The sequence below is a fragment of the Anomalospiza imberbis genome, chromosome 25, assembly GCF_031753505.1.
Source record: "Anomalospiza imberbis isolate Cuckoo-Finch-1a 21T00152 chromosome 25, ASM3175350v1, whole genome shotgun sequence".
Lineage (NCBI taxonomy): Eukaryota > Metazoa > Chordata > Aves > Passeriformes > Viduidae > Anomalospiza > Anomalospiza imberbis.
In genome coordinates this window covers 4,196,600-4,223,690 of record NC_089705.1, presented here as the reverse complement: position 1 = coordinate 4,223,690, position 27,091 = coordinate 4,196,600, and the positions used below count along the sequence as shown (strand labels likewise).

The 27,091-nt window shown below is 45.3% G+C and overlaps 2 protein-coding genes and 1 long non-coding RNA gene across 3 annotated transcripts in view; 1 reads left to right on the top strand and 2 right to left on the bottom strand.

Annotated features, from left to right (window-relative positions):
• LOC137462348 (zinc finger MYM-type protein 4-like) overlaps window positions 1-19,725 on the top strand; it is a 39,867-nt gene extending 20,142 nt beyond the window's left edge. Inside the window, exons 10-29 of the mRNA XM_068172587.1 lie at window positions 1,195-1,345; window positions 1,996-2,111; window positions 2,230-2,502; window positions 2,993-3,143; window positions 3,405-3,577; window positions 3,674-3,824; window positions 4,891-5,031; window positions 5,322-5,359; window positions 6,545-6,689; window positions 6,866-6,987; window positions 7,324-7,495; window positions 8,079-8,132; window positions 8,249-8,428; window positions 8,949-9,043; window positions 9,175-9,346; window positions 11,016-11,167; window positions 12,472-12,583; window positions 13,662-13,910; window positions 14,777-14,906; window positions 16,510-19,725. Coding sequence (XP_068028688.1) covers window positions 1,195-1,345; window positions 1,996-2,111; window positions 2,230-2,502; window positions 2,993-3,143; window positions 3,405-3,577; window positions 3,674-3,824; window positions 4,891-5,031; window positions 5,322-5,359; window positions 6,545-6,689; window positions 6,866-6,987; window positions 7,324-7,495; window positions 8,079-8,132; window positions 8,249-8,428; window positions 8,949-9,043; window positions 9,175-9,346; window positions 11,016-11,167; window positions 12,472-12,583; window positions 13,662-13,910; window positions 14,777-14,906; window positions 16,510-16,717 — 2,985 coding nt within the window. The 3' untranslated portion in view covers window positions 16,718-19,725. The remainder of the gene's footprint in view (window positions 1-1,194; window positions 1,346-1,995; window positions 2,112-2,229; window positions 2,503-2,992; window positions 3,144-3,404; window positions 3,578-3,673; window positions 3,825-4,890; window positions 5,032-5,321; window positions 5,360-6,544; window positions 6,690-6,865; window positions 6,988-7,323; window positions 7,496-8,078; window positions 8,133-8,248; window positions 8,429-8,948; window positions 9,044-9,174; window positions 9,347-11,015; window positions 11,168-12,471; window positions 12,584-13,661; window positions 13,911-14,776; window positions 14,907-16,509) is intronic.
• A 2,545-nt stretch (window positions 19,726-22,270) lies between these two features.
• Window positions 22,271-24,216, bottom strand: LOC137462228 (interferon alpha-inducible protein 27-like protein 2A). Its single transcript, XM_068172380.1, has 4 exons — window positions 24,188-24,216; window positions 23,406-23,665; window positions 22,881-23,042; window positions 22,271-22,655 (listed from the first exon to the last, which is right to left on the bottom strand). The coding sequence occupies exons 1-4, from the start codon at window positions 24,214-24,216 to the stop codon at window positions 22,564-22,566; spliced, it is 543 nt and encodes a 180-aa protein (XP_068028481.1). The 3' UTR covers window positions 22,271-22,563.
• A 131-nt stretch (window positions 24,217-24,347) lies between these two features.
• LOC137462349 (uncharacterized) lies at window positions 24,348-25,391 on the bottom strand. Its single transcript, XR_010993673.1, has 4 exons — window positions 25,307-25,391; window positions 24,993-25,049; window positions 24,686-24,745; window positions 24,348-24,402 (listed from the first exon to the last, which is right to left on the bottom strand). It is a non-coding gene; the product is annotated as an uncharacterized lncRNA (long non-coding RNA).
• Between the last annotated feature and the right edge of the window lie 1,700 nt (window positions 25,392-27,091).

Here is a 27,091-nt window from a genome sequence, read left to right as displayed (position 1 = left end):
AGTTGATAATTATGATTTTAATGATTTTAACGTTTAAACTTTTCATATTTATTTTTGATTATTGAAGACCTGAGCATTTAAGAGAACCTTAATTTATTATAATAGCTCAATTATTTTTGATTGATTTATTGTAATGCAATTACTTTAGGAAAAATTACCCTCTGATAAAAGAATGGAACTTCATTTTATGACTTGACTCTGCTGTCCCATTATCCGGCCACTTAGGTCAAGAAAGGCCTAATGAATTAAAAATAAAAAAAATATGGTAAATGTATTTCATCCAGAAAATTACCTTCAGAATTAGTTGTCCTCTGAAACAAATCTGGAGATAAAATTAAATAAGCTGGAAACATTTTCAGGCCGCTTTTATATCACACATCAAAACCCCATATGTGATAGTTCTCTTGAAAATACAGTATGTTCAAAGCTTACAAGATTAAGTCAAATCTATTTTAATTGATTTTTAAGCAGCATTCAGCTCAATTTCCAGGTACATTCTGATAATTTCTGGAGATTTGTGGGTGTTTTAAAATCCCTAAAAGCTCGCATTCTCTTCTGTCCTGTGGAGAGCTGGAATAGCTAGTGATAGAACAAAGTGCATTTTTAAGGCTGTCATACTAAAATAATCTGGTGCACTAATTCTCAAAGTTTTTTTCCAGACTTAAAGACCTTAAAAAAACCTTAAACACAGAAAATGTGTCTATGAAAATCAGGCTTTTTCCTGTGTCTCTCTTCAAAAGAAGTTTGTAGACCACACACTGAAAACTGATTATTTCTAGAGATGGATCTCTTTCCCATTTTGCTATCAAACATCATCAGGGGACCTGTTAATTGTTTCTTCATCTCTTCAGTGGGAATATTGTTTACCTACACAGCTGATGCATTAAAAACCATAACCAAAATGTCAATCCCCTCAGCAAGATGTTGGAAGTTGTCTGATACAAGGTGCTGATCTGTGCTAGTACCTGTAGGAGTGTTTTCAGTACCCACTGCCACTGGTTAAAGTGGCCTGGGAAGTTGCTCAAATCAGAGCTCAAATCAATGAATCTGCAGCATACATAACTCAGCTGTAAAACAAATGCTGTTCCGAGCACACCGACAAATTTTATAAGTATTTTATATATTAGTGACAATTTCCAGGTTAATAAAAAATGCCAAGTTTCAAATGAACAAGCAATTTCCCTGTTTCCACAGAAGTCAGCTAAAATTACACCCTGCACACTGTGTAAATCTCTGAGATCTTCAGCTGAGATGGTGGAGGGCACAAATAACTTGGGGAAGATGGAACTGTTTTGTACTGTTAACTGTTTGTCAGCCTACAGAGTAAAAATGGTCACTTCTTCAGGTAAGCTTATCCTTTTACTTCTATAGAAACTTCATTTCCTGTGGCTCATATCCCAACTTTATTTGTCTTGAAAGTTAAGGCTGATATTCTTTTTTTGGGAGGGTGGGAAGTGCTGAGATGGGAATGACAGGGCATTCTACTGTAGATAAAGGTAGCAGTGACAGTACAGCTATTTCAGTTTTGGTTTTAGGGAGCTCCACGTGATAACCAACATTAAATCTATTTTTTTTTTCTTTTTTTGCTCTTGGAAGTGCAGCTGGTGGATTTCCCAGCTAGACAAACCTCCTGTGTGGACATGTGCCATACCACTGCTGGGACTCTCCTGGCCCTTGTTCCCTGGGGTGATCAGCGTTATTACCTCTGCCCAATGTTGCGTGGAGCTAGGCAAACATTTTCAGCTATTTTTCATGTGGAAATAGAAAAATGCTTACTGACATCCTAGGGATACTGGGAGATTAATTAAATTTCTGGCAAGCAACAGGCACAGCAGCTGCAGTGTCTGCTTCTGAATCTGTGGAAACATCGTCTTGGGCTTCTGTCTGTGCCTCGGCTCATCATTCAGACTCTGTTTTTGTATGCACGGTGCAAAATTAGCTGCAATACAACTTGATGTTGCATAAATCACTTTTTCTTCTCTGTTTCACCCTCAGGTGTTCAAGTTCAGTGCAACAGCTGTAAAACCTCAGCAAACCCTCAGTATCACTTGGCTATGTCAGATGGGAGCATACGCAATTTTTGCAGCTACAATTGTGTAGTAGCTTTTCAGGTGTGACATCTAGGATTTCTTCTTAGCTGAATTAACAGAATGCTAAATTGATGGTGGAAATACCCAGGTGCAAGATGTAACCCTGTAAAGTAAAGCCTGTCTATTTGCTTTCCCACAGAATCTGTTCAACAAGCCTGCAGGATTGAACTCCTCAGTGGTGCCCCTGTCTCAGGGCCAGGTCATTGTGAGCATCTCCTCGGGGACAGTGGTCTCAGCCACTGGCACCACCTCCACTGTGTCCCCCAGCTCCACGAGCACCCCAGCTGCAGCAGGGCTCCAGAGGCTGGCTGCCCAGTGCCAGCAGGTCACCTTTACCCGCTCGGTTGTGAAAATCAAGTGTCAGCACTGTAACAGATCATTTGCCACCAAACCAGAACTGCTTGATTACAAGGTAACAAAGATCAGGGCTTTCAAAGCTCTTTTTTCACAACAGAAACCCAAAAAAGTGTAGTTTATGTGCACTGGTCTGTCAGTACTGCTTTGTTGCTTGTAAAGACCTGCTATGAAGGGTTTTGAAATTGATTTGGTTTAACCAATATCATATTAATACTGATACTATCTCTATGGTCTTAAAACCAGAAAAAAAAAAAGAACTCCAAAAAAACCCCCAAACCAAACAATTGCCTGTCTAAATAAACACATCCCTGTCTCTTGGACCCAGGGATGTACCTTTTAATCCAAGGACAAAGCACATTGGTGAGGGCTTTCTGCAAGAATTTTGCTTTATTATAAAACTAAATGGGGAGACTCATCTGCCAGTGCTCTGTTCCGATTTCTAAGGGTATAAATACTCTTCTGCGTTTCTATTAACAATTTAAATGTATTATCTGGGATGTGACTCATTCAAACACTGCAACCAAAATATTCTGGCTGTGTTGCAGGGTAAAATGTTCCAGTTCTGTGGGAAGACCTGCTGTGATGAGTATAAGAAGAAGGGCAATATGACAGCTTTGTGTGAATACTGCAGGTTTGAGAAAATTATCAAGGAGACAGTGAGAGTCTCAGGCATAGAGAGAACATTCTGTAGTGAAGGTAAGAAAGGGCAAAACCCTGTCTCAGAGAAATCAAGTCACAAGTGTTTTGCCTTAAAATTATCAGTAATACTAAAAGAAACCTAATATTTTTAAGTTAGGAGTCTGTTTTTTAGGTTTAGGAACACAGAACCCTGTACACACTTTACCTTTTAATGGTATGTTTCAATGAATTATTACAGACATCACTTAGTACAGGAATTAGGAGTGCTGAGGGATTAACATGTTGGTATTAAAGAATGTTTTTACTGTTTTCTTTTAGTCTGTAAACTGCTTTATAAACACGACTTGTCCAAGCGCTGGGGAAACCACTGTAAAATGTGCAGTTACTGTTTACAGACTTCCCCCAAACTGGTCCAGAATCACTTTGGGGGGAAAACAGAGGAATTTTGCTCAGAGGAGTGCATGTCTAAATTCACGGTTTTGTTTTACCAGGTAAGCTATATTCTTACATCCTCTAGGTTTTTACACCTATACCCCTTGTTAGTGCTTCCAAATGTGTTCAATCTCTTCCTCACTCTGTTTTCCTAGATGGCAAAGTGTGATGGTTGTAAGAGACAAGGTAAACTCAACGAGTCCATAAAATGGCAAGGGGAGATGAAGCATTTTTGCAATCTGCTCTGTATTCTGTTGTTCTGTAAACAGCAAGGTGCTCCTGACCCTCCACTCCCAAACAACACAGGTAAAGCAGGCTGGGGATGCTGTTGCCTTTTGATGTGTGGGGTAGTGAGATGGATGTTTATCTGCAAATTCACTTCAGTGAACTCCTTAAGATCTGTCTTCTCCTGGGGAGCTTGTCTGTTGCTGTTGAGTGGGCTCTGGTTTAGCTCACTCTTACTTGAGACCATTTCAGACTTCTGTAGGTATGAAATGCAGTTGCTTCATGTACCAAACAAATTTTAAAGAAGATGAAGCAAAAGCACTTACTTGCAGTCACTTTCCTGAAACAAAGGCCTGTTTCATTGAGGTAAAATGTACTGATATCTACTGCAGACATGTTAAATATCTAGCCTGTCTTCATAACACCTAGAAAATAGGGTAGAATGTTAATATTCTTTTAACAATCAAGTGGTGAAATTAATAGACTTAATGGTTTTAAATACAGACTCCTATATATGCACTTATACCAGCCACTTCTGTGCAGTCTGTAGGCATATGAAGACTTCCCATTTCTGTGTCATTAAGTGTTGATTCTTGGGAAGTATCAATCCCAAGGTGTACAAGTGCTGTAGCTGTTTCCTTGTGCAGGTGGAATGGGAATGAGGGTAAGAATGAAGCCCACAGGAATAGGAACTGTGAGTTTCTGTAGGGAATGAGACACAAAGAGTTGAAAGGCCCTCAAAGACAGGAAGAGAAAGGGAAACAAAAGGCAGGGATATCACTGATCCTAAAGAGGGGCATGTTTTACCACTGAGTAGCTGCAAAAGTAGGATACCCAAAACCAATAAAATATTAACTGGAAGTTTTTAGTGTGCACCAGGCCATGTTCAGCTTGGTGCACGTTGTTTCAATTTGGTGCAATCTGCTGCTTACATTGGTGGGAGCTCTTTTCCCTTCTTGCTTGATTTGCTTGTGGAACTAGCTCCTGTTTAAGCTGAAATGCTACAACTTGACACCTACATCCCCTTCTCACACAGCAGCCTCTTTCATCTGGAGACAGATCTGAAGGGTGGGTGTTGTTTCAGAAATGCTTTTTTTCTCAATTATCTTACTGCTTATTCTCATTTTCTTCTGTCCACTGTGTCCAGCAAACCTTTCCATGGCACCAGCCTCCTCCTCAGGCCCTCCTTCTTTAAGAAAGGACTCAACCCCTGTCATAGCAAACGTGGTGTCCCTTGCAAGCACCCCAGCTGCCCAGCCTACTGTTAACTCCAACAATGTTTTACAGGGTAAGGCAGCTGAATACGATGCCTGTACTTTTACATCTCTATTCCTGAACATTTATATTTGCTCAGGGATTTTACTGAGAACAGCGGCCACTTCTTCATTATGCTTCACATCACTGCAGATGAATGCTTTTGTCCTTCCTTTTTCTAGGTATAAATAATGACTTAAATTTATGTACATACATCAGGGAATGAGTTTTAATTGGAATTCTTTTTCTTGACCTTGGCAGAATATGGATTGTGGTTCTTGATGATAAGTAGACATGTTATTGTATGGTTTTTTTCCTTCACAGGTGCAGTCCCTACTGTGACAGCAAAAACCATAGGAGATGTAAGTTTTACAAGAGACTTTTTTCAGTTTTGCCCAGATTGTATCAATAACAAGTATCCAAGAATTTGGCACTATCAATCTGTAACTAATTTTTGATAAGGATTTGAAATTCATCCAGCTTGCAGATGCTTTTTAAAAAATGAATAGAACTTAGATACAAAAGTCTTGTGTCCATGGACAGACTGGATGTGTTAAGGCAAAACTTGTCAGATTGACAAGTTTAACTCTTGAGGTGTCTGTGGTTCCCAAGTAATTCATGTGTGGCTTCTGCACTTGAGGCTGCCTTTTGTGCCCAGAAGTGGGATGGGATAGCAAAAGGACCAGCCTGTGCTGCTGGGACTGACATGATCAAGCTCCTGCAGCTTCATTTTCCTTCCCCACTCCCTGTCAGTGTGGTAACAGAGCTGTGGGGAACCACTGTCACCACTTACCTGGGGATAATTCAGAGAGCTCCTATTCCTGAGCTCTTTGAGGTATGTGGTGTAACATCTTGCAACTCTCCTAAAATACAGAGATGCTTTTATGTAGCTGTAGGTTCTGGAAGACTGACAGCTTTGCTTTTAGCTGGAGTGTCACTTATGGATTAGAGTATGAGTTTTCCCTCTTGAAATAGATCCTGTTATTTGAATGCATGACTGAAAATTACATTTAGCAGGACATTAGTACAAGCATGAATAGTCAGTCTGTGTGTATCAGGAAATGATACTGCTGCTGCCAGCGTTGCTGTTCATTTTTTACATTTATTTGTTTTCAGTGCTTTCACATTAGTTTACACAGTTTTATTGGTGTCTCTATCAGCCAGACTTTTAGTCATCAAAAGTATCTTAACATAATTCCTCTTTATATCTCTGCCATCAGTAAAATTCCAAGGTCAAAAGTTTATAGCAGTTATTTGACGACAGAAACCAAATATTCTTGCAGATTTATTCACTGCGCTGTTAACAAAATAAGCTTTATTAGCAAAATTAGCTTTAAACAACATTATTGTTGGATCAAAGTAAATTGAGATGGAGACCAGAAAGCACCAAATAAGCAAGCTTATTTTGCAGTAGTTTTTAAATGATCATTTTTATCAGCAAATGCAGTTTAAAATTGTTCAGCTTCCCCTAGTATAGAACAAACTCTAGTCTTATGCTGTCTTTCAAACCAATACTGACTCGACCCTCGTTTGTGTTTTCCAAACAGGCAAGTACCCAGACAGATGCCCTAAAGCTCCCATCATCAAAACCACCCAGGCTTCTGAAAAACAAAGCTTTATTGTGTAAGCCAATCACCCAGACTAAGGCCACCTCGTGCAAACCTCACACACAAAACAAAGAATGCCAGACAGGTGGGTGTCTGATCTCCTACCCCTGTTGGAATTGTCTGTACTGCAGTTGAGAGAGTAATACATGATTTATGTAACAGAGAGTATTTTTGAATGTATTATTAAACCTTAACTAGTTTTCAGGTTGTTGTATGGTATTTTCCAACGATTTTTGGTCTGTTCTGTTTTTGGTATAACAGAAGAAGAAGCACCTGCTCAACCCCAAATCATTGTGGTACCTGTTCCTGTACCAGTGTTTGTGCCAGTGCCCCTCCACCTCTACACCCAGTACACACCAGTTCCCCTGGGAATGCCAGTACCTGTAAGTTATGCTGCAGTTCACTACAGAAGGCAGTGGTTTTACAGGCTTGTTTTGCATCCAGCACACCCAGCACTGTGTCACTGGGTGCTGTGTCTGGTCGTGCAAGTGGTATTTGGAGTCCTTGATGCCATTTCCTTCCTTACTGCATCGTATTTGGTTAAACATTATCACACAAATTGTAGGGAGAGTACAGAGCTGTCCAGTCTGGAGTTATTTTTAACTTCATTTTAGTAGTACTAAAATACATATAAGGTTAAATGGGAGGGATCTCCCTAGTGTATTTGCTGTTTCCCTTCACCTCTAAGTATGTTCTGATATTTTCCACATGTTCCATAGGTACCAGTTCCCATGCTCATCCCAACTACCCCGGATAATGCTGATAAGATCATTGAAAATATTCAGGAAAACAAGGAAAAGATTTCCATTAATCCATTTGAAGCTGATCTCCTTCAGATGGCAGAAATGATTGCAGAAGATACGGAGAGAGAAAAAACACACTCTCATGGTGGTAGGTGGTGGTTTTAAAAAGGATATGAAATGCAGTGAGATGAGGGTCCTCTCACCACAGAAATTTCCTTTTCCCTGATTCTAGGTGCTGATTTGACTTGTGGTGACAGGGACAGGTTATCAGAGGTAGAAACCTCCAGATCAGTACATCATGTGTTAGAAGGAAGAGTCAAAATCAAGAAGACCAGAGCAGCTGCTTTAAAAGAAAATTTTCCTGTCAGGCTTTTTATGGAGGATTCTTGAAGGATGAGGCAGGGCAGAGTTTGTTAGAGAGTGACCAATTCATGTAATGGAAGTGAAACAAGCTGGAAAGAGATAAACAAAATATCCTACTGGTCTACAGATGACTCAAATAACAAACAGGGAGGGATGAAAGCCTTTGGAAAAGCAAACCTCTGTTGTGATTTCTGTTCCCCTGCAATAGCATAACCAAGGTAGAAAGCTGCTCAAAACTCCAGTGGAGGAGAAGGCACACCATGTGTTCATGTTATGATTAATAAATAGGTTTTTGCTGTTCAGAGAATTTTGTATTAGTTGTGCAAACTGTCAGTCGTGTAGATACAGATTTTCTTCTTTTTCTAAAGGGTCTCAAACATCCGAGCACGAGCTCTTCCTGGACCCCAAGATATTTGAGAAAGGTCAGTCAGATTTCTTTATTTTGCAGATGGATTTTGATCCTGCTGCATCTTTTCTTGCAAACTCCTGGTTCTGCCTTTCCTGTAGCACATGGTCCCTGTGGTCCCTCTCGTTGCAGACCAGGGCAGCACATACAGTGGAGATCTGGAATCAGAAGCAGTGTCCACTCCACACAGCTGGGAGGAGGAGTTGAATCATTACACCTTACGATCCAATGCCCTGCCAGAACCTGATCCAGAACTCAAGCAGTTCTCCAAAGGTGATGTGGAACAGGACCTGGAGGCAGATTTCCCATCAGGTCGGTGTCATGTGGAGAAAAACTCATTGTTTTATAAAACCACACACAGTTTTCTGCATGAACATCGTCCCAGCAGCCTGCTTATGTGTTTTCATGTAGTGACAGTGGATGTTTAAAGCTGCAATAGTTGATCACATCTACAAAATAATATTAATTTTAGAATATTATGCTGCCTTTAAAGATGGCACTCTGCAGAACCCCTGGCAGGAGTAGCAGGAAGTTCTTGCTTACCTCCTTTGAATTCATCACTTCTGTATCCCTGGGTATAATCCATGTGGAGTGGCAGCTAAGATCATATTTGCCTGAATAAATACACCCACTGTTTTGTCCTACTGAGAATTTACTATCTTTATACATCAAGTGCACAGATTGCTAAATTAGTCAGATGTCAGGATTACTTGAATATACAGGTGTGATTGTCAGCTGTGAGGTGTTCCATAGTATCTCAGTGACAGTGACACTTCTACCTGGGCTGCTAAATCATGTGATTAAACTCTTCATGGTGTTGATTTGACTTTAGACTCATTTGACCCTCTCAGTAAAGGACCGGGTTTACATTCACGTTCACGGGCAAGACGGAGACACAGGGATGGCTTCCCACAGCCAAAAAGAAGGGTAAGGAAGTACTTCTGGAACACAAATCCCTTACATTTTGAAATAACCACATTATTTCCCCTAATCTAACCATCCATGGATGAGGAGCTGATGAAATGCTGCTTTGTTTGGATGTCTTTGCTTGCCTGTAGGGACGGAAGAAGTCTGTAGTTGCTGTGGAGCCCCGGAGCCTGATGCAGGGCTCCTACCCCGGCTGCTCTGTTTCTGGGATGACCCTAAAATACATGTATGGGGTAAATGCCTGGAAAAACTGGGTCCAATGGAAAAATGCACAGGAGGAACAAGGGGACCTGAAGTTTTCAGGTAAATTTGTCTCCCAGTAGAAACAGAAATACTTAGTTTAAGAGTACTTGGCTTGATTCATTGTTCAAGTAAAAATTAGGATTAGATACCACTGAGTTTTGCAATGCCCATTAGTAGAGAACAGATTTTATAGAATTTTGTCTTGCATCTTTCCCTGCACTTAAAATTCATAGCTATTGCAGTCTAAATTCATCTGTTTCCTTTAAAAAAAGTCTCTAAAGCATTAGAAATCTCCACTTTGCCTTCCTTTGCACGCAGTAGTTCTTCATTTGTAGCACAGATTCTTTATGCAGCTGCAGAGCTTTTCTGAGCTATTATAGAACCATGAAATTACAGATCTATCAGGCCATAATTCTAAGTTGACAACACCAACTTGGCCTCATCCATTTTATCTGTAGCTGGCACATTCCCAAAGTATTTGTTGGTCAGCAGAAATGTGTGCTTTATAAAAACTGTGTGATCCAACATCAAAATCTTAACACCTTATTTCTAGGCTTCACAGCTGGAAAGAAACATTTCAAAAGTCTGCCCACTCTGTGCTGCAACCTGCCTGAACCTAACTTTATTGCACCTTATGTCTCACAGTGGTGATAGATAATGACAATTAAATACAATTTTGTTTATTTTTCCAATGATGAATTATTTTATTTTTTTACAAAAGCCCACCAGAACTGGGATTTGGCAGTGTCTAACTTCCCTTTTCCCTGGTCTCAGATCTTACATCATTGCACTGAGTTTTGTGGGCAAATTTTCAGAATCAACCAGAGAATTTAAATTAGGAATAGAATTGAGCCCTTTGGGAATGGTGGGGAAGAGAGCAAACCATAATAAATACTTTTGCAATTTAAAGAACTAAGCATGGCAGGACTTAGATAAGAAAGGCTCGCAAAGTGAAAAATTCTAGTTAGGATGAGATCAGCTTTTTCATCTCTTACTTGGAATTTTTGTTGTCATTCCATGAGAACAGCTGGGGTTTATTTCCCAGAAGAGGAATATTCACATGAGTTACTATGTTTTCTTCTTGAGGCTGAGGAAGTAAATATTACAGTCATTTCCAGGAAAATGTGCCCAGAAAGAATCCCTGCTTATTCCCAAGCAGGCATTTCTGAGGTGTGGAGCAGCCAAGCCTGGTAATTTCATTGCAGATCATTTGATCAATCAGTTCCTGCTTGTGCTGCTTCCCTTTCCAAACCCCCTGCATGTCCCACTGAACTCTTACTTCCTTCTTCCTGTAAGAAGTGGATATGCTGCACTCAACTCATGGCCAGAAATGCTCAGGGTCTTTCTCTGACTCTGGTGAGTCTCTCACTCCCCTGAGTCCAGCTGGAGTGGTGAAACCCATTTATCAGCCCCAGGCTGCCTTAAGCTCATTGCAGCCATTGCTGTCCCAAATTTTGGGTTCAGCAGACTCCCAAACATTTACATGTCTGGGCTCTAAATTCCTGCAGCCTCGGTACTCATTGTAACATTTATACTGATTGCACATGCAACTGATCTGGGTTTTATTGGCCAAATCATTCAGTTCTCAGCCAACAGATAGGAAGGGGTTCACCACTTAGTCATATTAATGTATGAGACAGAAATTTAGGAGTTCTGCCTACATGAAATAATAAGGAATTTGGGAAGAGTTAATGTGCTGAATTTATTTTTCTATTTTCCTCGACCCCAGTTCATCCTGTGAAGCTCAAGGAGGACATTCTCTCATGCACATTTGCTGAGCTGAGTTTTGGCTTGTGCCAGTTCATTCAAGAGGTGCGGAGACCAAACGGAGAAAAATACGACCCCGACAGCATCTTATACTTGTGCCTTGGAATTCAGCAGGTAACTCTGGCACTTAGGGCACTGCTGAGAACATGCAGAACTTGCTCTGGTTACTTATGGGACATCCACAGTCCCACAGAGCAGCTTGGGCTTTATAGAGGAGGCAAGAATGTCTCTTTTTTGTGTTTCATTGTTTGCCTTAGTCCTATTTATGACCCATTTTTCTGGGCTTTCTTAAAGTCACAGTGACCAAGTTCTTCTATCCTTATAGAAGTGTGATGTTGGGGCCGAACGCTTCTACCTAGACAAAAGTACTTGAATTTGGAACTTTTTTGATAATTTTTCATGTTTAGGAAAGATGGAAAAAGCTTTAGAAAAGCTCCTAAGAAATCCTTATTTTAAGATGGAATGGTTTAGATCTAAAATAATTGCACAGTGCTCTTCCAATATATAACTCCATGTGGAAGAGGCTGCCCAGGAAGGATTCTCAGTGCCAAGACAGATACCTGTTGTGTTGGCAGTATTTACAGGGAAAATACACTGGGAATAACTGCATTGTAATTAGTGAATACTAAGAGTAATGTAGTAAGTCCTTATTAACAGCCTTGCAACAGTAGCAGTACAAATCCTGAATAATGCTAATTTGTGGTTACAACTCAATGTTCAGTACATTTCTGTTTCCTTTAGAACAGTCTGCTTGGTCCTGTTCTGAAACAGTCATTTTGAGATAAAGAGTCAGCAGCTATTTTGACATAAAACCTATTTAATTAGACATGGAATTATCCTATTTTTTTTCCTTGCTATGCTTGGACAAAGTGTAGAAGGAGTTAAAATTCAAAGTGCCATTGATAAGTTCAAGGAGTATCAGGGATTTTTGTGTCACAGTTTTGACTTACTTATTGATACAAACTCCTGACTTTTAGAAAACTTTTTTAAACTGCTCCTTGAAAAGTTTAAGGAACTTTTCTTCCTTGGTGCTGCAAGTTGAGCAATTTCAGCAGCCCGTGTCTCTTGTCAGGAGGTATTAACATGTAAAGTTCATTTCAACAGAAAAATTCTCAATTACTGTTCTGGTTTTTATAGGCAGACTCTTTCAAAAATATTAAGAGGGAGATGATTTTGCAGAAAACAACTCTAGAGTTTGAAATACTAACCATAGTTCTTGCCTAGATATCTCCTTTCATACTGGAGTGGTCCCGGTCCCTGCAGAAAAATTGATTTGCTGTTTTATTGGAGATTTCATCCAAGTGTTTGGCCCTATAAGACACTGGAACGTAGGAAAGGAAAAGAATTTGATGAGCTGTATCTTCTCTGCAATGTTATATAATCATAAACTGTTTGTCTTCCTGTTTTTTCTCTTGTAGTACCTGTTTGAGAATGGTAGAATAGATAACATTTTCACCGAGCCCTATTCCAGGTTTATGATTGAACTTACAAAACTTTTGAAAATCTGGGAACCTACAATTCTTCCAAATGGTAGGACAATTCTCTTGTTTTATGTAGCTGCGTGACAAAGCTGTATCATAAATTAATATTTCCTCAGGGCCAGGAAGAGAATGTGATCTGAGGCTCTCACATTAGTCTCCCCTCTCTACACCATGGATTTTATGTCTGTTTCTCCCAGTTATGATTGCACTTCAATGTATCTTTGCCTCTGATCAATCCTTGGAAAGAAAGGATTCCCATTCTGGCACTCAACACATTAGTTTTCTTCTTCCCTCAAGTTTTAGCTCTTTTTTAAATACAAGTAGCCAGAATTTAATACTGTATTTGAGATGAGGTGCTGCAGAATCTGTGTACAGTTGCACTGATAGTTCCCTATTAGTGCTGGAAATACTCCTGGTGACTTTGGGGATCACATTAGCAAATCATTGGAATCTTGTCTCAACTCAAATTTAAGACTTCCCAAATTCTGCAGATACTTTTAATTGGTTTTCAAGCCTGATTATGTGGTTTATAGAGCTGGACACCAGCTCTATGAGCACACAACATCTTTAGAGTATCAGTGAAATTTGAATTATGTTGGCAACTCCACAACTGCTTTTTCAATTAGAAAAATAAAATAAATAAAAAACTTTTTATTTGCTAAAGAAATAATCCAATTACCTATAGTTTGCTGCACACAGTGATATTTTTTTACAACAAATTTCTTCTAAGCCCCCACATCTCCATTTCCTGACTTAGGATAATCACAATGGGCTATTTATACCTAAAATGAGACATTTTAAACTCATACTTCATGTTGTAGGAATTACACATTGTTGCAGTTGGCTGACTGTGGTTTAATACAGTGAAATTAGAGCTTAGTGAGAATCTGCTGGTGTCTGCAGTTCCTTGTTATCCTTCTCTTCAGGTACTGGAAGATCATGCTGTTGCACAGCTTGGTTCTCCATGCTCCCTCTTATGTTTGCCCATGCACTAGTCTGGTTTTATTGGATTACAGTTGATGATAGGTGAATTTGATTTGCTATGTGGTTCATAAATAGAGGTTAGCTGAAAAAGGATTTTTATGCATAAATAACAATTTTCTTTTTTCTTTGCCCATCCTTCGTAGGTTACATGTTCTCAAGAATTGAAGAGGAGCACTTGTGGGAATGTAAGCAGCTGGGTGCATATTCCCCCATCGTTTTGTTGAACACCCTTCTGTTCTTCAACACCAAATACTTCCAACTAAAGAATGTCAGTGAGCACCTGAAACTGTCCTTTGCCCATGTTATGAGGCGCACCCGAACTCTGAAGTATAATACCAAGATGACATATTTACGTTTTTTCCCACCCTTTCAAAAACAAGAGGTAGAATCAGGTGAGTGCTCTCTGATCATTAGTGTTTGGGCAGTCACATTTGTGTGGTCTGAATTACAGAATCAGAGAGTTCTGTGGTTCTGTATTGTCTGCTTCTCTTTTAAAAAAGACTGGGGAGAAATGTGTTATGCAGTAAGCAGAGCTAAGCATATGCTGCTATCCTGAATACATTAGCAGTATTTTTCACTGCTCTAAAGAGAAATACTGAATGAGCCAAGGCACCCAGGAAAAACTTAAAAAGGTGTCACAGATTTGGCTGCAAATTTGTTTAACAGTCTTTCATAACATCCTCAGCTTGCATAAAGCTCTAATAATACTGCAAGAGTTAAAGGCCTTTCCTAAAGTCCTTTTCTCAGCACTTCATAATCTTGGGTTTTGCAGGGCCAGACCTTTATTGTGCCTTTTTAATTCCCATATTTGGCCTGGGTCTGTGTGGAGAACAGACCAGGCAGCCTCAGTGGAGAACAACAGTGTGGGGCTTGCACTTAGAGGCAAAGACACACAGATTTTTGTTTTCAGTTAATTTTGGCACTTGGGAAAGGGAAGTCTTTGATCCTTTTGGCTTCTTCAGTTCGTAGTTCCAGTGCATTACATGAATTCATCTTTAATAAGTAGAATTATATCCTCCATGTTTACCTGCTAGTTCTTGTGGGTTTTCTAGATGAGGAATGGGCTGTGGACCTGGCTTGTAGGATGTGCAGATCACACCAGGTGACCATGTTTGGATGGTGACACATGACAGAACCAGTTCAAGGAGTGGGTTTGGGTGATGCAGTCACCACTGGGTGCTGGGCTGAGACACCAGGCCTTGTTTCTGAAGGTGCTGCTTTTCACTGAACTTCTGTGATGCCATTTTTGTGTATCCAGATAAATTATCAGTAGGCAAAAGGAAACGCAGTGAAGATGAGGAGGTTCCAGCAGCAGTGGAAATGGCTGAAAACACAGATAATCCCCTCCGGTGTCCAGTCCGACTTTATGAATTTTACTTATCAAAATGGTAAGTGACAGAACTTGAGTTTTGGTCTGTGTGTAGACTAGAATAGGCATTTGGGCAAGGAGCCCACTCAGACCTTCTGTGCCTGTGCTGTGGTTCCTCTCCCCAGTTCCCAATCCCTCAGTGGGAGCAGAACAGGAATTCCAACAGCAGCACTGCTGTCAGACCTCCAAACAGCTTTTTTTTTTTTTTTGTTACTGGTGTTAAGTCAAGAACAGAGTTACAAAGAGAGATGTATTCTTTAAATAAATAAATTCTTCGATATAAATGTGAGACATTACTACAGTGCCCATGGCATTCTGATCTCCCTTAATTCCCATACACCATCCTTGTTGTGAGGAGATTATAACTAATACCCGAGGAACATCATGTTCCTTGTGAAAGAGCGTAGAGAAGAGTGAATTAGGTAAAACTCCTGATAAATTTTGCCTGCTGAGATGTGAGATTAACTTGTGTTTAGGAGTTAGTAAGGAGACTACAGCAAGGACAGAGATATAAATATTTTTTCTCTCTTGTTTTTGTATAAACTTCAGTTAGATCCTTGAGCAGGTGGAAGATGATATTCTTCTCTCTTCAAAGGAAAAACACATGTAAAATGAAACAGCATCTCATTAGTGTCAGCTGAAACTCAGATAAATCACCCTCAGAAATGTACCTACTGAGCTTACTTCCAATATCCCATTACTGAGGCAGAGACAGGCATGCAGCTGTCCAGACTCTTTCTCTCCCTCTTCTTATCTTCCTTGTCTTCACTGGCACATTATTAGAAGCTCTTAGTTATTCTTGGGCTGGGAAAGCATTTTCATGCTCCCCATCATATTTCGTAGCTGAGCCTCTGCAGTGGTGCAGGCAGCAGGACAAAGTCCCTTTGCTGTTTTGGTGTGATTATCCCAAAACCAGGCAGGAGGGATCTTGGCTCTAGAGACTTAGAATCCTACCAGAGCCTGAAAGCTGCCTTGGAGTCATTCAGGCTTTCAAGCAGATGGGCTTAACATTGCAGCATGGCCAGGCAAGCTGGGATTTAGTTTTATTCACTCTTAAACAGCACCTTAGAATCATTTCGGTTCAAAAAGTCCTCTAAGCCCATCAAATTCAGCTGTTCCCCCAGCACTGCCAAGGGCACTACAACTCGTGTCCCCAAGTGCCACATCCACATGGCTGTTAAATCCCTCCAGGGACAGCGACTCCACCACTGCCCTGGGCAGCAGTGCCAGGGCTGGACAACCCTTTCAGTGAAGAAATGTTCATTAATATCCAGTCTAAGCCTGGAGGCCATTTCCACTTGTCCACATTGTGCAGCAATTCTGGAATCCCAGAACCAGTTTCACCAGAGATTGCATGTGAAATGCATTTATCCTTCTACCATTAATTGGATGACACTAAAGAACCTCTGCTGTGAAGAAGTTACTTTGATTTTCTTTGTTTCTTTATAAGCAACTAATGCTGTGTGACCTGGAAACAACTTAACTGTTCCCTGCTAGGAAGGGAGAGACAGTGTTGCCATGCCAATGTAACTTTGATTTCTTTGCTGACTCTCTCTTAAACTTTTGGTAAGATTGTAAATGCAGCCCGATGTTCCTAAACCTTGTTTCCTTTGTGTTGGCAGTTCTGAAAGCGTGAAGCAGAGGAGTGATGTGTTCTACCTGCAGCCCGAGCGCTCCTGTGTTCCCAACAGCCCCATATGGTATTCCACATTGCCAATAGACCCAGGAACCTTGGACATCATGTTAACAAGGATTCTTATGGTGAGGGAGGTACACGAAGAACTTGCCAAAGTCAAATCAGAGGACTCTGATATTGAGTTATCAGACTAACTGCAGTGGGGTATTTTCCTTTGAATACACATCAGAAGCACCAAAATGTGAATACGTCCAGCCTTTGGAAAATGTGTATCAAAAAAGCCAAGATAATGTCACCTACAGGCAGATTTTGTACCACAGTGGATGTACAAACTGGAACTGGAAGGAAGCAAGCTGTGTAAGCTGCAAATCCCAATGTCCTGCGGCACCGATCAATGCTCAGAACAAATCCAAGTGGAACTCACCCATTGGATTGGTGCATAAATCCTTTATCTGTTTAGGATTTTTAAAAGTTGTGAGATATTTTTAAGGAAAATGGTTGTGTAAAACCTACCCTCACACTGGTGGGCATGGAGAGCTAGATTGTGGCTCAGGTGACTTCCCAGCCTGCTGGCTGGCAGCCCTTGCTGCCAAGGAACACGTGGAGATCCTTGAGCTCTTCCAGAGGATACGAGAGAAAGGGGTGAGGTTTAGACAAGCAGACACCTTCTGTTATAAATACACCTACACCTACACTTTTATAATTTTTCTTTTGGAAACTGGGATCAAATGTTAGGAAGGCAGGAGCCACTGGCCATCCCAATGGACAACTCTGGCTGCTGTTAACTGGTCACACGAGGCCGGACTCCAGCTCCCGCTCCGGGCTCGCGCCAGCTCTAGCTGTGTTGGAAGAGGTGCTGTAGGTCAAACTTCCGAGTGACCTTTGGGGAATGTCCAGGAGGGGATGTCCTGAGCTCTGTGCAGAATTCCTTTCCCAGCCCAGCAGCTCTGCAGTCTGTCCATATAACCCAGCAAATACTGTGGTGCACGGAAAGTTTATTTCCCTTAAGGCAGCTTTCCTTTCTCCTCTTTCCCTACTCCTATGGTTTTGATTATTTTGTAAAGCAAATCTAGAGAGGGCTTTGTCATTTCAAACAGGAATACACACACACTCTTTCTCTTTCCACCTTTGCAACATGGGCAGTGTTGTACAAAGGATGCAGTATTACTTCTGACAACAGAACTGTGGTAGAAAATGACCATGTGTGTTTTTATCCCGCCCCACCCAAAGAGATTTAGTCATAGTGTTGGAAATTGAAAGAGATTTTTTTTTAAGGCTTGGCTGTTACTGAGTCTTTTGGAAGAGAAAAGCTCCCATGTGGTGTTCAGAGGACAGGACTTTATCAGATACTGTCTGTATCTCTGTTTTCTCAAGCTCTAGGTGTGTGTTTCTGATGACCAGTGGTCACAAATTCATTGGAAACCCAAGCTATTTTTGAAGAGGAGAATTGTATTGTTTTTATCTAGCTCTGGTCAGTTATCCATCTTCTGTAACAAGGGTCTGATATTTGAGCTTGTCACTAAAATTTCAAGAGATGAAAATCAACAGCCTTGAATAATATTTCAGGTTTTTTGTTTTGGTTTGGTTGGTTGGTTGGTTTTTTTTATTATTATTTTTTTAGCAGTTACAAAAGTAATTTAACAAAAATAAAATCAGAAAGTAGTCTATTGACGTTGTGTACTCGGTAGTCCTGTCCCTGCCTGTAACAGATTTCACTGATGTATTTTTTAATACAGAAAATTATGTGAAAAGTAAAACCTGCCCCTGATTCTGTCTGACCAAAGCTCATTTGTGTCTGTCATTTCTGAGCAAAGGTTCTGCTTTCTCCATGGCCTGGCATTCCCAGGGGAGCTGTTTTGGCCACTCCTCAGCAGAGGGATGCTCCTGCAGGCTCAATTCTTGCTCCATGAACACCAACCTGCCCCTCCCCATTGTTACATTGAATAGTGAATAGTGAAATTGCAGGCAGAGTGGATTGGATTGGGAAGGTTCAGGGAAAACAAAATCATGCTGGAAAGATCAGTTTGTAGGGGATTAAGAATGTCTGAGGTGTGTCTGCTGCTCACAGGTGTGCCCAGAGCCTTGGTGGCCGTAGCACAGGGCAGGCTCCAGGAATTCCTTTGTCTCCTGGGCAGCTGCTAGGGGTTTTCCCTCCTTCCCTGACCCCCTTGGGAATGAGCAAGGCAGCAGTGAGGACAGGCTGTGGGGAGGGCAGGATGGGGATGGTGTGAAAAATAATCCCAAAGTTGAGTGTTCCTTAATAGCAGTTAACACAAATATTCTTAGAGAATAACATGGGATACTTGTACCTTATGAGAAACACTTTTCTTCCTCTGAATATCTCACTGTTTCTTGTCTGGGAACACTTTCATTGAGGTCCATTTTTTGCAGGCACTTAGAATGAAAGATACTTGCTTTTCAGATTGTCTCAGCAACAAGTGAAATCACTAACTTTCACTGGCTGAGAGCAGAGTTGTTCAACATTGTAAGCTCCTTTGGTGTGGTGGCTGTGACATGACAAACATTTCATTGCAGTTCCGTGGTAATAATTAACACAGTAAGTAGGTTTAGTTTCTATTTCACTCCTGCTTGGAGGCCCTTTGGCAATGGTCTGCTTTTCCCAGGGTCTGCCTGGGCCGTTTTTGCCTCTTGAGGGATTTTTTGTCAGCTCGAGTCCACACTGATAACACAAAAAGGATTACCTTGAAGGATTGAAGTATATACAAATTATACACACAGGCTCAAAATTCTGAACACAAACTTGTTTGTAATCAACATTTCTGACTGCTGAGCACACAAGATGTATTGAAATATTCTTTTAAACAAAAAAATCATGCTGTGTCCTGCTGAATCCTAGATTTAACTGAATTTGGCTGGAAAAGACCTTTGAGGTCATCGAGTCCACCTTGAGACCTAACACCAGCTTGTCAGCCAGACCATGGCAACTGAGTGCCACGTTCAGTCTTTTCTTAAACTGTAGTTTCAGTGTGGACAGAGAAGCAATAGAGATGGGTGTGAGAAAGAAAAATGGAAAACTTCCTGCTACCAGGGTTCCAGCAGCTCCCAGTGCGGGAGGTGCTCGGTGCAAACCTGCTGCTCCATCCTGGCCTCAGTTCACTAAAGAAGGGAGCTGGGGGCACACTGAAAGCCACAGAACTAGGTGCAAAAGGAAGTTAAATTACCTTGGGAATTACTCTGCCAACTACTGCTAAAAAAAAAATCCCAGGATTTCTCTGAAATAGTTTCCAACTCCTCGGAGACTTAAAACAGCAGCAAAGTCCCTCGTCAGGTGTCCCCAGCTGTGCTGCTGCTTCAGTGCCAGGGCTCACAGAGGTGACTCGGAGGAAGGTGCAATAAAGTCATTGGTTTTTGGTAACAATCTCAGTAACTCCCCAGTCCCCTGAGCAGCAGTTTCACTGTTGCCTTAACAACCAAAGAACTCAGAACAAATGCTCGTGCACCCAATGCTTACTGTGCTCATAACTCTGCCATGGCTGGAACTTTGCTCCCCTCAGCACAACAGGTTCCTCCCCATTCTTCCTTGACCTATTGTCCTTTTTAAACATTCCAGTGACAAAACAAAGATTTGCTGCCTTCATTAAAGAGCTGCTCCCTGGCAGTACTTCCCCTGTAGCATCATCAGCCTTGTAAGATGATATGTAAGAACTAAGTTTTGAGCCCTTGAGCTCCCAAGCATTAACTGTTGTTTTTTTTTTTTTCTTCTTTACCTGTGTATGAGCACCAAAAGTATGTAAAAATCACTGACCATTGCTGAGGAGAAAGGCTAGAAAGAGTTTTGGGAGCACTGAAATGGGTGTGTTGTGCCTCTGAGAGCTGCAGGTCTCGTCTCATGCTGCCAGAGCTTCTCACCTGCAACAGGTAACGTGACAGAGGAGTCCCCACGGGATCCCCCCCTTTGCCTTACAGGGAAATCCCTTTGGTCCAGCACCACAGAGCTGGGCAGGTAGGACTGCCTCTGCTTTTGCATCTTCCCCAGGAGGAAACAATTGGTTTGGAAACAATGTGGGGGTCAAATGGTTTTGCACAATATTACCGTGTTTGTTAGGAAGTTGTCTCCAGCTCCTTTTTAGGTGGATTTTTTTAAACTAAGGAAAAAAATCACTCAGTCTGACCACTGGCACCAACTTCTTCCAGCAGCAGGGCTATAAGAACTTTCCTTTTTATCTCCAGTTTCCCCACCACAATCCCAAGGAGCATTCCAGAAGTTTTCTGTTGTGTTGTGCTTTCAGAGGGAAAAATTTTGGACATGCCAGGAAGAGCGAGTGGCAGAAGAGCTGTTGCAAGATGCTGGGAATGTGCTTTGGGGAGGCAGGTAATTGATGGGACATGGCAAAACACTAATATAAATATTAAGTCCCTAAGACTCATGGTTTTATATTCCAAATATCTCACAGAGGAGGTCCTTGGTGCTCAGCCACTGGTACCAGTGCAGGCTCTGCTCCAGGGAGTGTCACACAGATGCAGAATGGTTTTTAAAGTCATAAAGGCTTAAAAGAACATAGGCAGCTTGGATTCCTCTAGCCACAGAACTGAAATGTCCATTGGACATCATCACATTGCCTAAGCTGATGGATTTTCAGCAGACATTCAGCTTTTATTAAAGAAACAAGACCTGGGATACCTGACTTTCACCTGCCAGGTGGGAGAAGGGAATTTATGACAATCAAACAGTGAAGTTAGACAGAGCTTTACACCCCAAATCTTAAAATTAATCCCAATAACATAGTTTTAATCTTGGAAGATCCAAGTGGATGTGGGCAGCACAAGCCACACACGTCAGTTTGTTGCCTTCATTCTTAGTCAGCCTTTGGATATGTCAACAGAGGGGCTTGGGCCTCTGAGTGCTGGGCTTTTCATCCTCTCTTTTGCATATTTATGGCACAAACAGCCAGAACAATTTGCAAAGGTCTTTTTGACCTGCTGGGAGCCAGGCTGCAGCTTTGGAGAGAAGGGTGAGGGTGATGGCACCTCAGCTTTCTCCCCAGCTAAGCCACTGACTGATCCCCTGGCCCCAGCACACACTCCCTGACACTCCTGAGGATCGATGACACCTCATGTCTTGTCCCTTCCAGTCTGTACCTTGGCTGTACCCTCTGTAAATTGGCCAGACTTTCCTACCTCGTTTGGGCATTATGAGGCAGAATTTGCAGCCCCATGGTGAAAGGTGCTATATAACTGCAAAGTGTTACTTCAGAAGATGTAACTAGGTCACCAGTGCATCATAACTTATATTAAACAGACATTTTCTAACACAAGAATTTATAGAGTTCAATGTATGTTATTCATAAGTGACTTATTGAGACCCTCAAAAGAGTTCTTGTTTCAATCTTATCTGTACTCTGGAAAAGTGATTAAAAACCTTTAACCTTAATAAAAGACTGCATCCATCCTCCTTTCCTCTATGATGTTGGAATCAAAAGTACACAGTTTAAAAGCAGAATCTCACAGATTTCATATGGGAAGGGCTCACTAGTTTCTAAACCACAGTTAAACTTGCAGCTGATCACCTGCACAGCAGCACCTGATGGTGTCCACCTGGTGTTCCCACTCACACTGGGTTTTGTTCCTCTGGCATGGGCTGTAACTCTTCACCTGCCCCAGACTGGGTGCAGGGGAACTGGGGGCACCATCAGCGAGCAGGTCAGTCCTGGGGACTGAACATCCCCTGTGCTCTGTCACCCTCTAATGCCATCACCCGAGAGCTGCAGCCACACAGAAACACCACCTCTGCTGCAAGCAAAGCACATTTATTGGCTTCAGGGAAATGGCTGCTCACAAGGATCCAAAGCTTTTAAAAGGGGAGGCAAAGCCCTGAGGGGTCTGTGGGGCTTTCCCAGCACCTGACATTGTGCACGGCAAGGTCTTGGGATCAGGCACCTGCTTGGCTTCTCTTGGTTGCTTGTCTGGAGTTGTCTCCTCCTCATATTTATCATCCATATTTATATCACCCTGGGGTTTTTTGGGGGGTTCATCTCTTGGATTTTTATCCTTTTTTAGGCTTGTCACTTGGAGGTTTCTTTCACTCGGACAGCAGGTCACCACTTGCAGCTCCAGCTGAGCCCAGGGCAGCTGTCAGCCCAACTTTGGCACCAAGAGAGAGACCTGCAGCTCCTGCAAAGACAAATCAAGATGTGAACTCCCAGGAGCATCAAGGCTGCCTGCTGAGGGACTGAGCACTGGGCACAGCCAGCCAAGGATTCCTCCTGGGCAGGGAGAGCCCAGAGAGCTTGGAGCAGTTCAGACCAGTGAGGAGTTAAAGGGCTGCTTTGCCTCCAGAGCCAGCCCTTGTTCCCTGCCATGGAGATGAAGCCCAGCTCCCCTGCCCTCCCCACTCACCGATCGACTGCAGCACGGCCACAGCGCTGCCGGCGGCCACTCCGCCGCCGTTGGCGATGGCAGCTGCCGACATCATCTTGGCAGCGATGGAGCCAGCGGCGATGCCGGCCCCTGTGAACCCCAGCGCGCCGATGCACACCGGGAGGCCAACCAGTGCCAATCCTGCAGGGAGCACAGAGCGGCTTTAGGGTGCGCCCTGTGACCCACACCTCCCCCTGCCACCAGCACCAGAACCGGCCTCCCCAAAAGCACCCAGGGGCCAGAGCGGGGAGCGAGGGCTGGGGGTGCAGGGATGGGGACACCCATGGGCGGCAGGAGAGGAACAGTGTGCAGGGCTGCAGCAGTGGGGGCAGGCAGAATTCCAGGCAGCGGCCAGAGCTGCCCCTCCTCCTCCCGCCTGCACCCCAGTTCTCCCCAGTCCTGGTACTTGCAGCCCCCAGCCCAGCCCAGTCCCCAGGACCAGGTGGGGCTGGGACCGGGACCAGGCAGTGACCCCGAGCTGTTCATGCAGTGCCAGACCCTCACCTGCTCCCACTGTGGCTCCAATGACAGTTCCAATGACATTCCTGTTCTTCCCTGAGAAAGAAAACGGCAGGAGGGCAGGAAGGACATGAGCACGGACAGCAGAGCTCCCCTGAGCAGTGCTGAGCACTCTGTGCCAGGCAGAGCAGGGTCCCAGAGCGAGCAGCAGCTCCTCCAGCCTCCCCCTGCCTTCATCTGCCTTTGGCCCCTGAGGACCCCTGGGAAGAGGCCACTGGTGGGGTGGCTCCCCCTGCCTCCACAGGCTGGGGGAAAAAGGGAGAAGGGGCACACCCCGGAGTGCCCACCCACCCTGTCCTGCCCTACCCACTGCACCCGCCAACCCAGAATAGCACCGGACACACAGCACGTGTCAGCCCGATCTGTCACCTGCACTGCCCCTATGGTCCCTGTGCCCACAGCCACCCCTGAGCACGGAGCTCCTCCTATTTAGAGCCGTGGCCAGGCCATGTGTGCCTCAGACACAGAGCCCCTCAGTGGCTGCAGGATGCTCAGGCTGGTGTTTCAGGGCGTGGCTGCCCTTTGTGGGTGATGGGATGCTCCAGGATAGAGCCGAGGCTCAAAGGTTTGGGCTGTGGGGTCACCTGGAAAGCTGCATCCCAGTAAGGGTGTCCCCAGACTGTGCCAGAGAGTCGGCCTGCAGTGAGCTCTGAGCACACCCAGCCCTTTTCTGCCTCTGGCCAGTGCTGCCAGTGGACACAGGAGTTGCTGCCACAGAGCAGTCACCTGCCTGCAGAGCCCCTGATGCCCTCAGGCCTAACACCTACCCCAGCAGGTCCTGGCTCTTCCCCCACATTACGATTGATGCCTTTCCCACAGTTTGGGCACATTCAGACCAGTGATGGGTTCAAGGCCTGCTTTGGCTTCAGAGTAAGCCCAGGGTTCCCACCCAGCAGAGCCCTGCCCCCCAGCCCTCCCCACTCACCAGAATTGCCATGTGCACCCTCAGAGAAGTCCATGTTCTGATCGTCTGCTGCTGCTCCTGCAGAGATCACAGCACAGCTTTTGGGTGTTCTCTGTGACCCACATCTCCCCCTGCCACCAGCACCAGAACCGGCCTCCCCAAAAGCACCCAGGGGCCAGAGCGGGGAGCGAGGGCTGGGGTGCAGGGATGGGGACACCCATGGGCGGCACGAGAGGAACAGTGTGCAGGGCTGCAGCAGCGGGGGCAGGCAGAATTCCAGGCAGCGGCCAGAGCTGCCCCTTTCCCCTCAGCAGCACCACCAGCAAAGCCGAGTGCTGCTCACCCAGTGCCAAATTCCTACCTACGATTGTAGATCCAATGAGGAGTAGAGTGACGATTGAAACGGTGAATACACGTGTACCTAAGAAGGAAAGCGGCAGAAGGGCAGCAGTGTGGGCAATAAAACCCCTCACAGCTGGAGCCCTGCTCCCTGTGCCAGGCAGGGCAGGGGCACGCTGGCAGCAGCAGCTCTCCCAGCAGGGCTCTCCTTCAGCCCTGCAGCACCCAGGAGGAGAGGGGAGAAGGGGCGAAACCCAGAGCCCCTGTGCCCTCAAGATCTGTCCCATGTCAGGACCCACGGCCCCCAACCCATGAGCCACGCAACTTACCCATGGTGGGCTGGGCAGGAGCCAGAGCTGTGATGAGTCTGCTCTAATCCTGGTCCCCTGGGAATGGCGAACAAGATTTTTTTCCGTGGCCAGCAGGTGAGGTCGGCGGGGTTTTGTTGCCCTTCACGGTCGCCCCCAGCCACCCCTCTCCCACCCAGGAGTCCCCGGCGCCCTCCCCTCACAAGAAGAGATCGCCCCAGCCCCGGCTCCTGCCCGTCCCAGGGCTCGGTGGCTGCTTCGCCGGCACAGCGAGATGAGCAGCCCCCCGTTCCTGTGCCCCCCTCAGGGAAAGGGAGCTGTCCCCAAACACCCACCGTGGGACTGCGGCACCTCACGCCACCAAGCTCTTGTGATGAGTCTGTAGCGCTCTGAGGAGAAAGAGCTGCAGGAGAGATGGAGCCAGGGGGCGTGTCTGGTCAGCTGGTTTCCGAGAAATGCTGAAGCCGCTCGGTTTCGTTTTCTCCTTCATTCTTGATGTTGCTGCCCCTGCTAGAGCAGGACTGCGGCACTCCCGTCCTCGGGGTCGCACCCTGGGGGTGTCCCCGCAGGGAGCCCTTTCCCCCCAACACCTCGGGCGGGAGTGGAGGGGAAGGACGCGCCGGGCTGGGGGCTCCTCAGGCCTGTGCCAGGGCTCCTGTGGCTTCGCGGGCCCTTTCCCCAGCAGGTTTGGGAGCGATGGAACTCCGCGGCTCTAAGGAGCACCCACAGCAGTCTGGAGAGCAGAGCTCAAAAAATACATACTTCTTAACATTCCATAGCACTGCCGGCTCCATATGGGCATATGAAGAAGTATGTAGGGTTGGGAGGGAGAGGCGGGCGCCGCAGGGCTGGGGGCGCAGGGCACGGCGCTGTCCCTGTGCCGGCCGTGTCCTCCAGCTCCAGGGAGATCCTGGAAGGAGCCAGCGGCCATGGCGAAACCCGAGACTGGGCAGGGGCTCTGGGGGCACCTTCTCCACGTGCTTGCAGGGCGAGGCAGTGCTGTGGCCAACCCATGTGTGCCTGGGGCCCAGAGCCCCTCAGTGGCTGGAGAGTTCTCAGGCTGGTGTTTTGGGGTTGTTTGGCTGCCCTTTGAGGGTGATGGGACGCAGCTGAGGCTCAGTGCTTTGGGCTGTGGGGGCACCTGTGGAGCTGCACCTGCGAGGAGAAGGGGGCACAGCCAAGGGCCGTGTCCTGTGAGCCCACACGGGCCAGCACGGACGGAGGCAGAGGCGGGTGCCTGTGCTTGGAGCCAATTCCAGAGGGGGAATGCTCCTCGGCCCTGGCTCTTGGCTTGGCAGAGGTCCCCCTGCTGCTGCTGCTGCTGCTGCTGCTGCACTGGGTCAGGATGCACCAACTCATTCCTCTGCCACCCTGCACCCCGCAGGACACCCACTGCATGTCCCTGTCCCTTTGTCAGAGCAGTGGTTGAAGGTTGGTGCAGCTGGGCCAGCACAGGGGGGCACCTACCTCCCACACCACCAGGCCCGTGCCCACCTCATCTGCAGTGACTCAGCAGCGGGAGCCGTGGCCACACGTGCCACAGCTCCCTGCAAGGAGCCCCCAGGTGCCAAGTACAGCCTCACATCGCTGGCCCTGCTCACAGCAGCCACAGGCAGCAGAGTCACTGCTCAGTGCCACCCCTGAGACGCCAACCATTGCCATGAGCCACCACTGTGGCTGCCACCACAGCCATGCTCCCCCCAGGATGCTCTGCCAGCAGCCCAGGAGCTCCTGCCTGGCCGGTCCCCAGGGATCCGGCCCTGAGCATCCCAGACACAGCTCCCAGGACCCAAGACAAGTCCCCGGCCCAGCAGGAGCAGTGGGGCACAGCGTGTCTGGCAGGACCAGCTCCCCTGTCCCAGCCCAAATCAAACAGAGTGGGTGTCCTAAGCCCGAGGCTGCAGAGATGCACCCACTTCAGCCCCGGGGCTCTGCCGGCCCTGCGGTGCAGTGCCATGCTGCCCTGAGGATTTGCTGGAGCAGTGCCGGGGTCCCAGGGGCTGCCAGGCTTCAGTGGGAGCCAGCCCCTCGCTGTGCAGGGGGACAGGGAGCAAGGCTGGAAACACTGCCTGCTGCAATCCCTTCCTGGAGCACGGCAAATCCCCAGGTGTGGGGCAGGT

Coding starts and splice junctions, on each gene's coding strand:
- LOC137462228 (XM_068172380.1), bottom strand. CDS start 24,216: ATGTGGGGGAAGAGCCAGGACCTGCTGGG. Junction 23,666..24,187: donor AAGAGCCAGGACCTGCTGGG/GTAGGTGTTAGG, acceptor TTTTTCCCCCAG/CCTGTGGAGGCAGGGGGAGC. Junction 22,656..22,880: donor GGCCGTGCTGCAGTCGATCG/GTGAGTGGGGAG, acceptor TTGTCTTTGCAG/GAGCTGCAGGTCTCTCTCTT.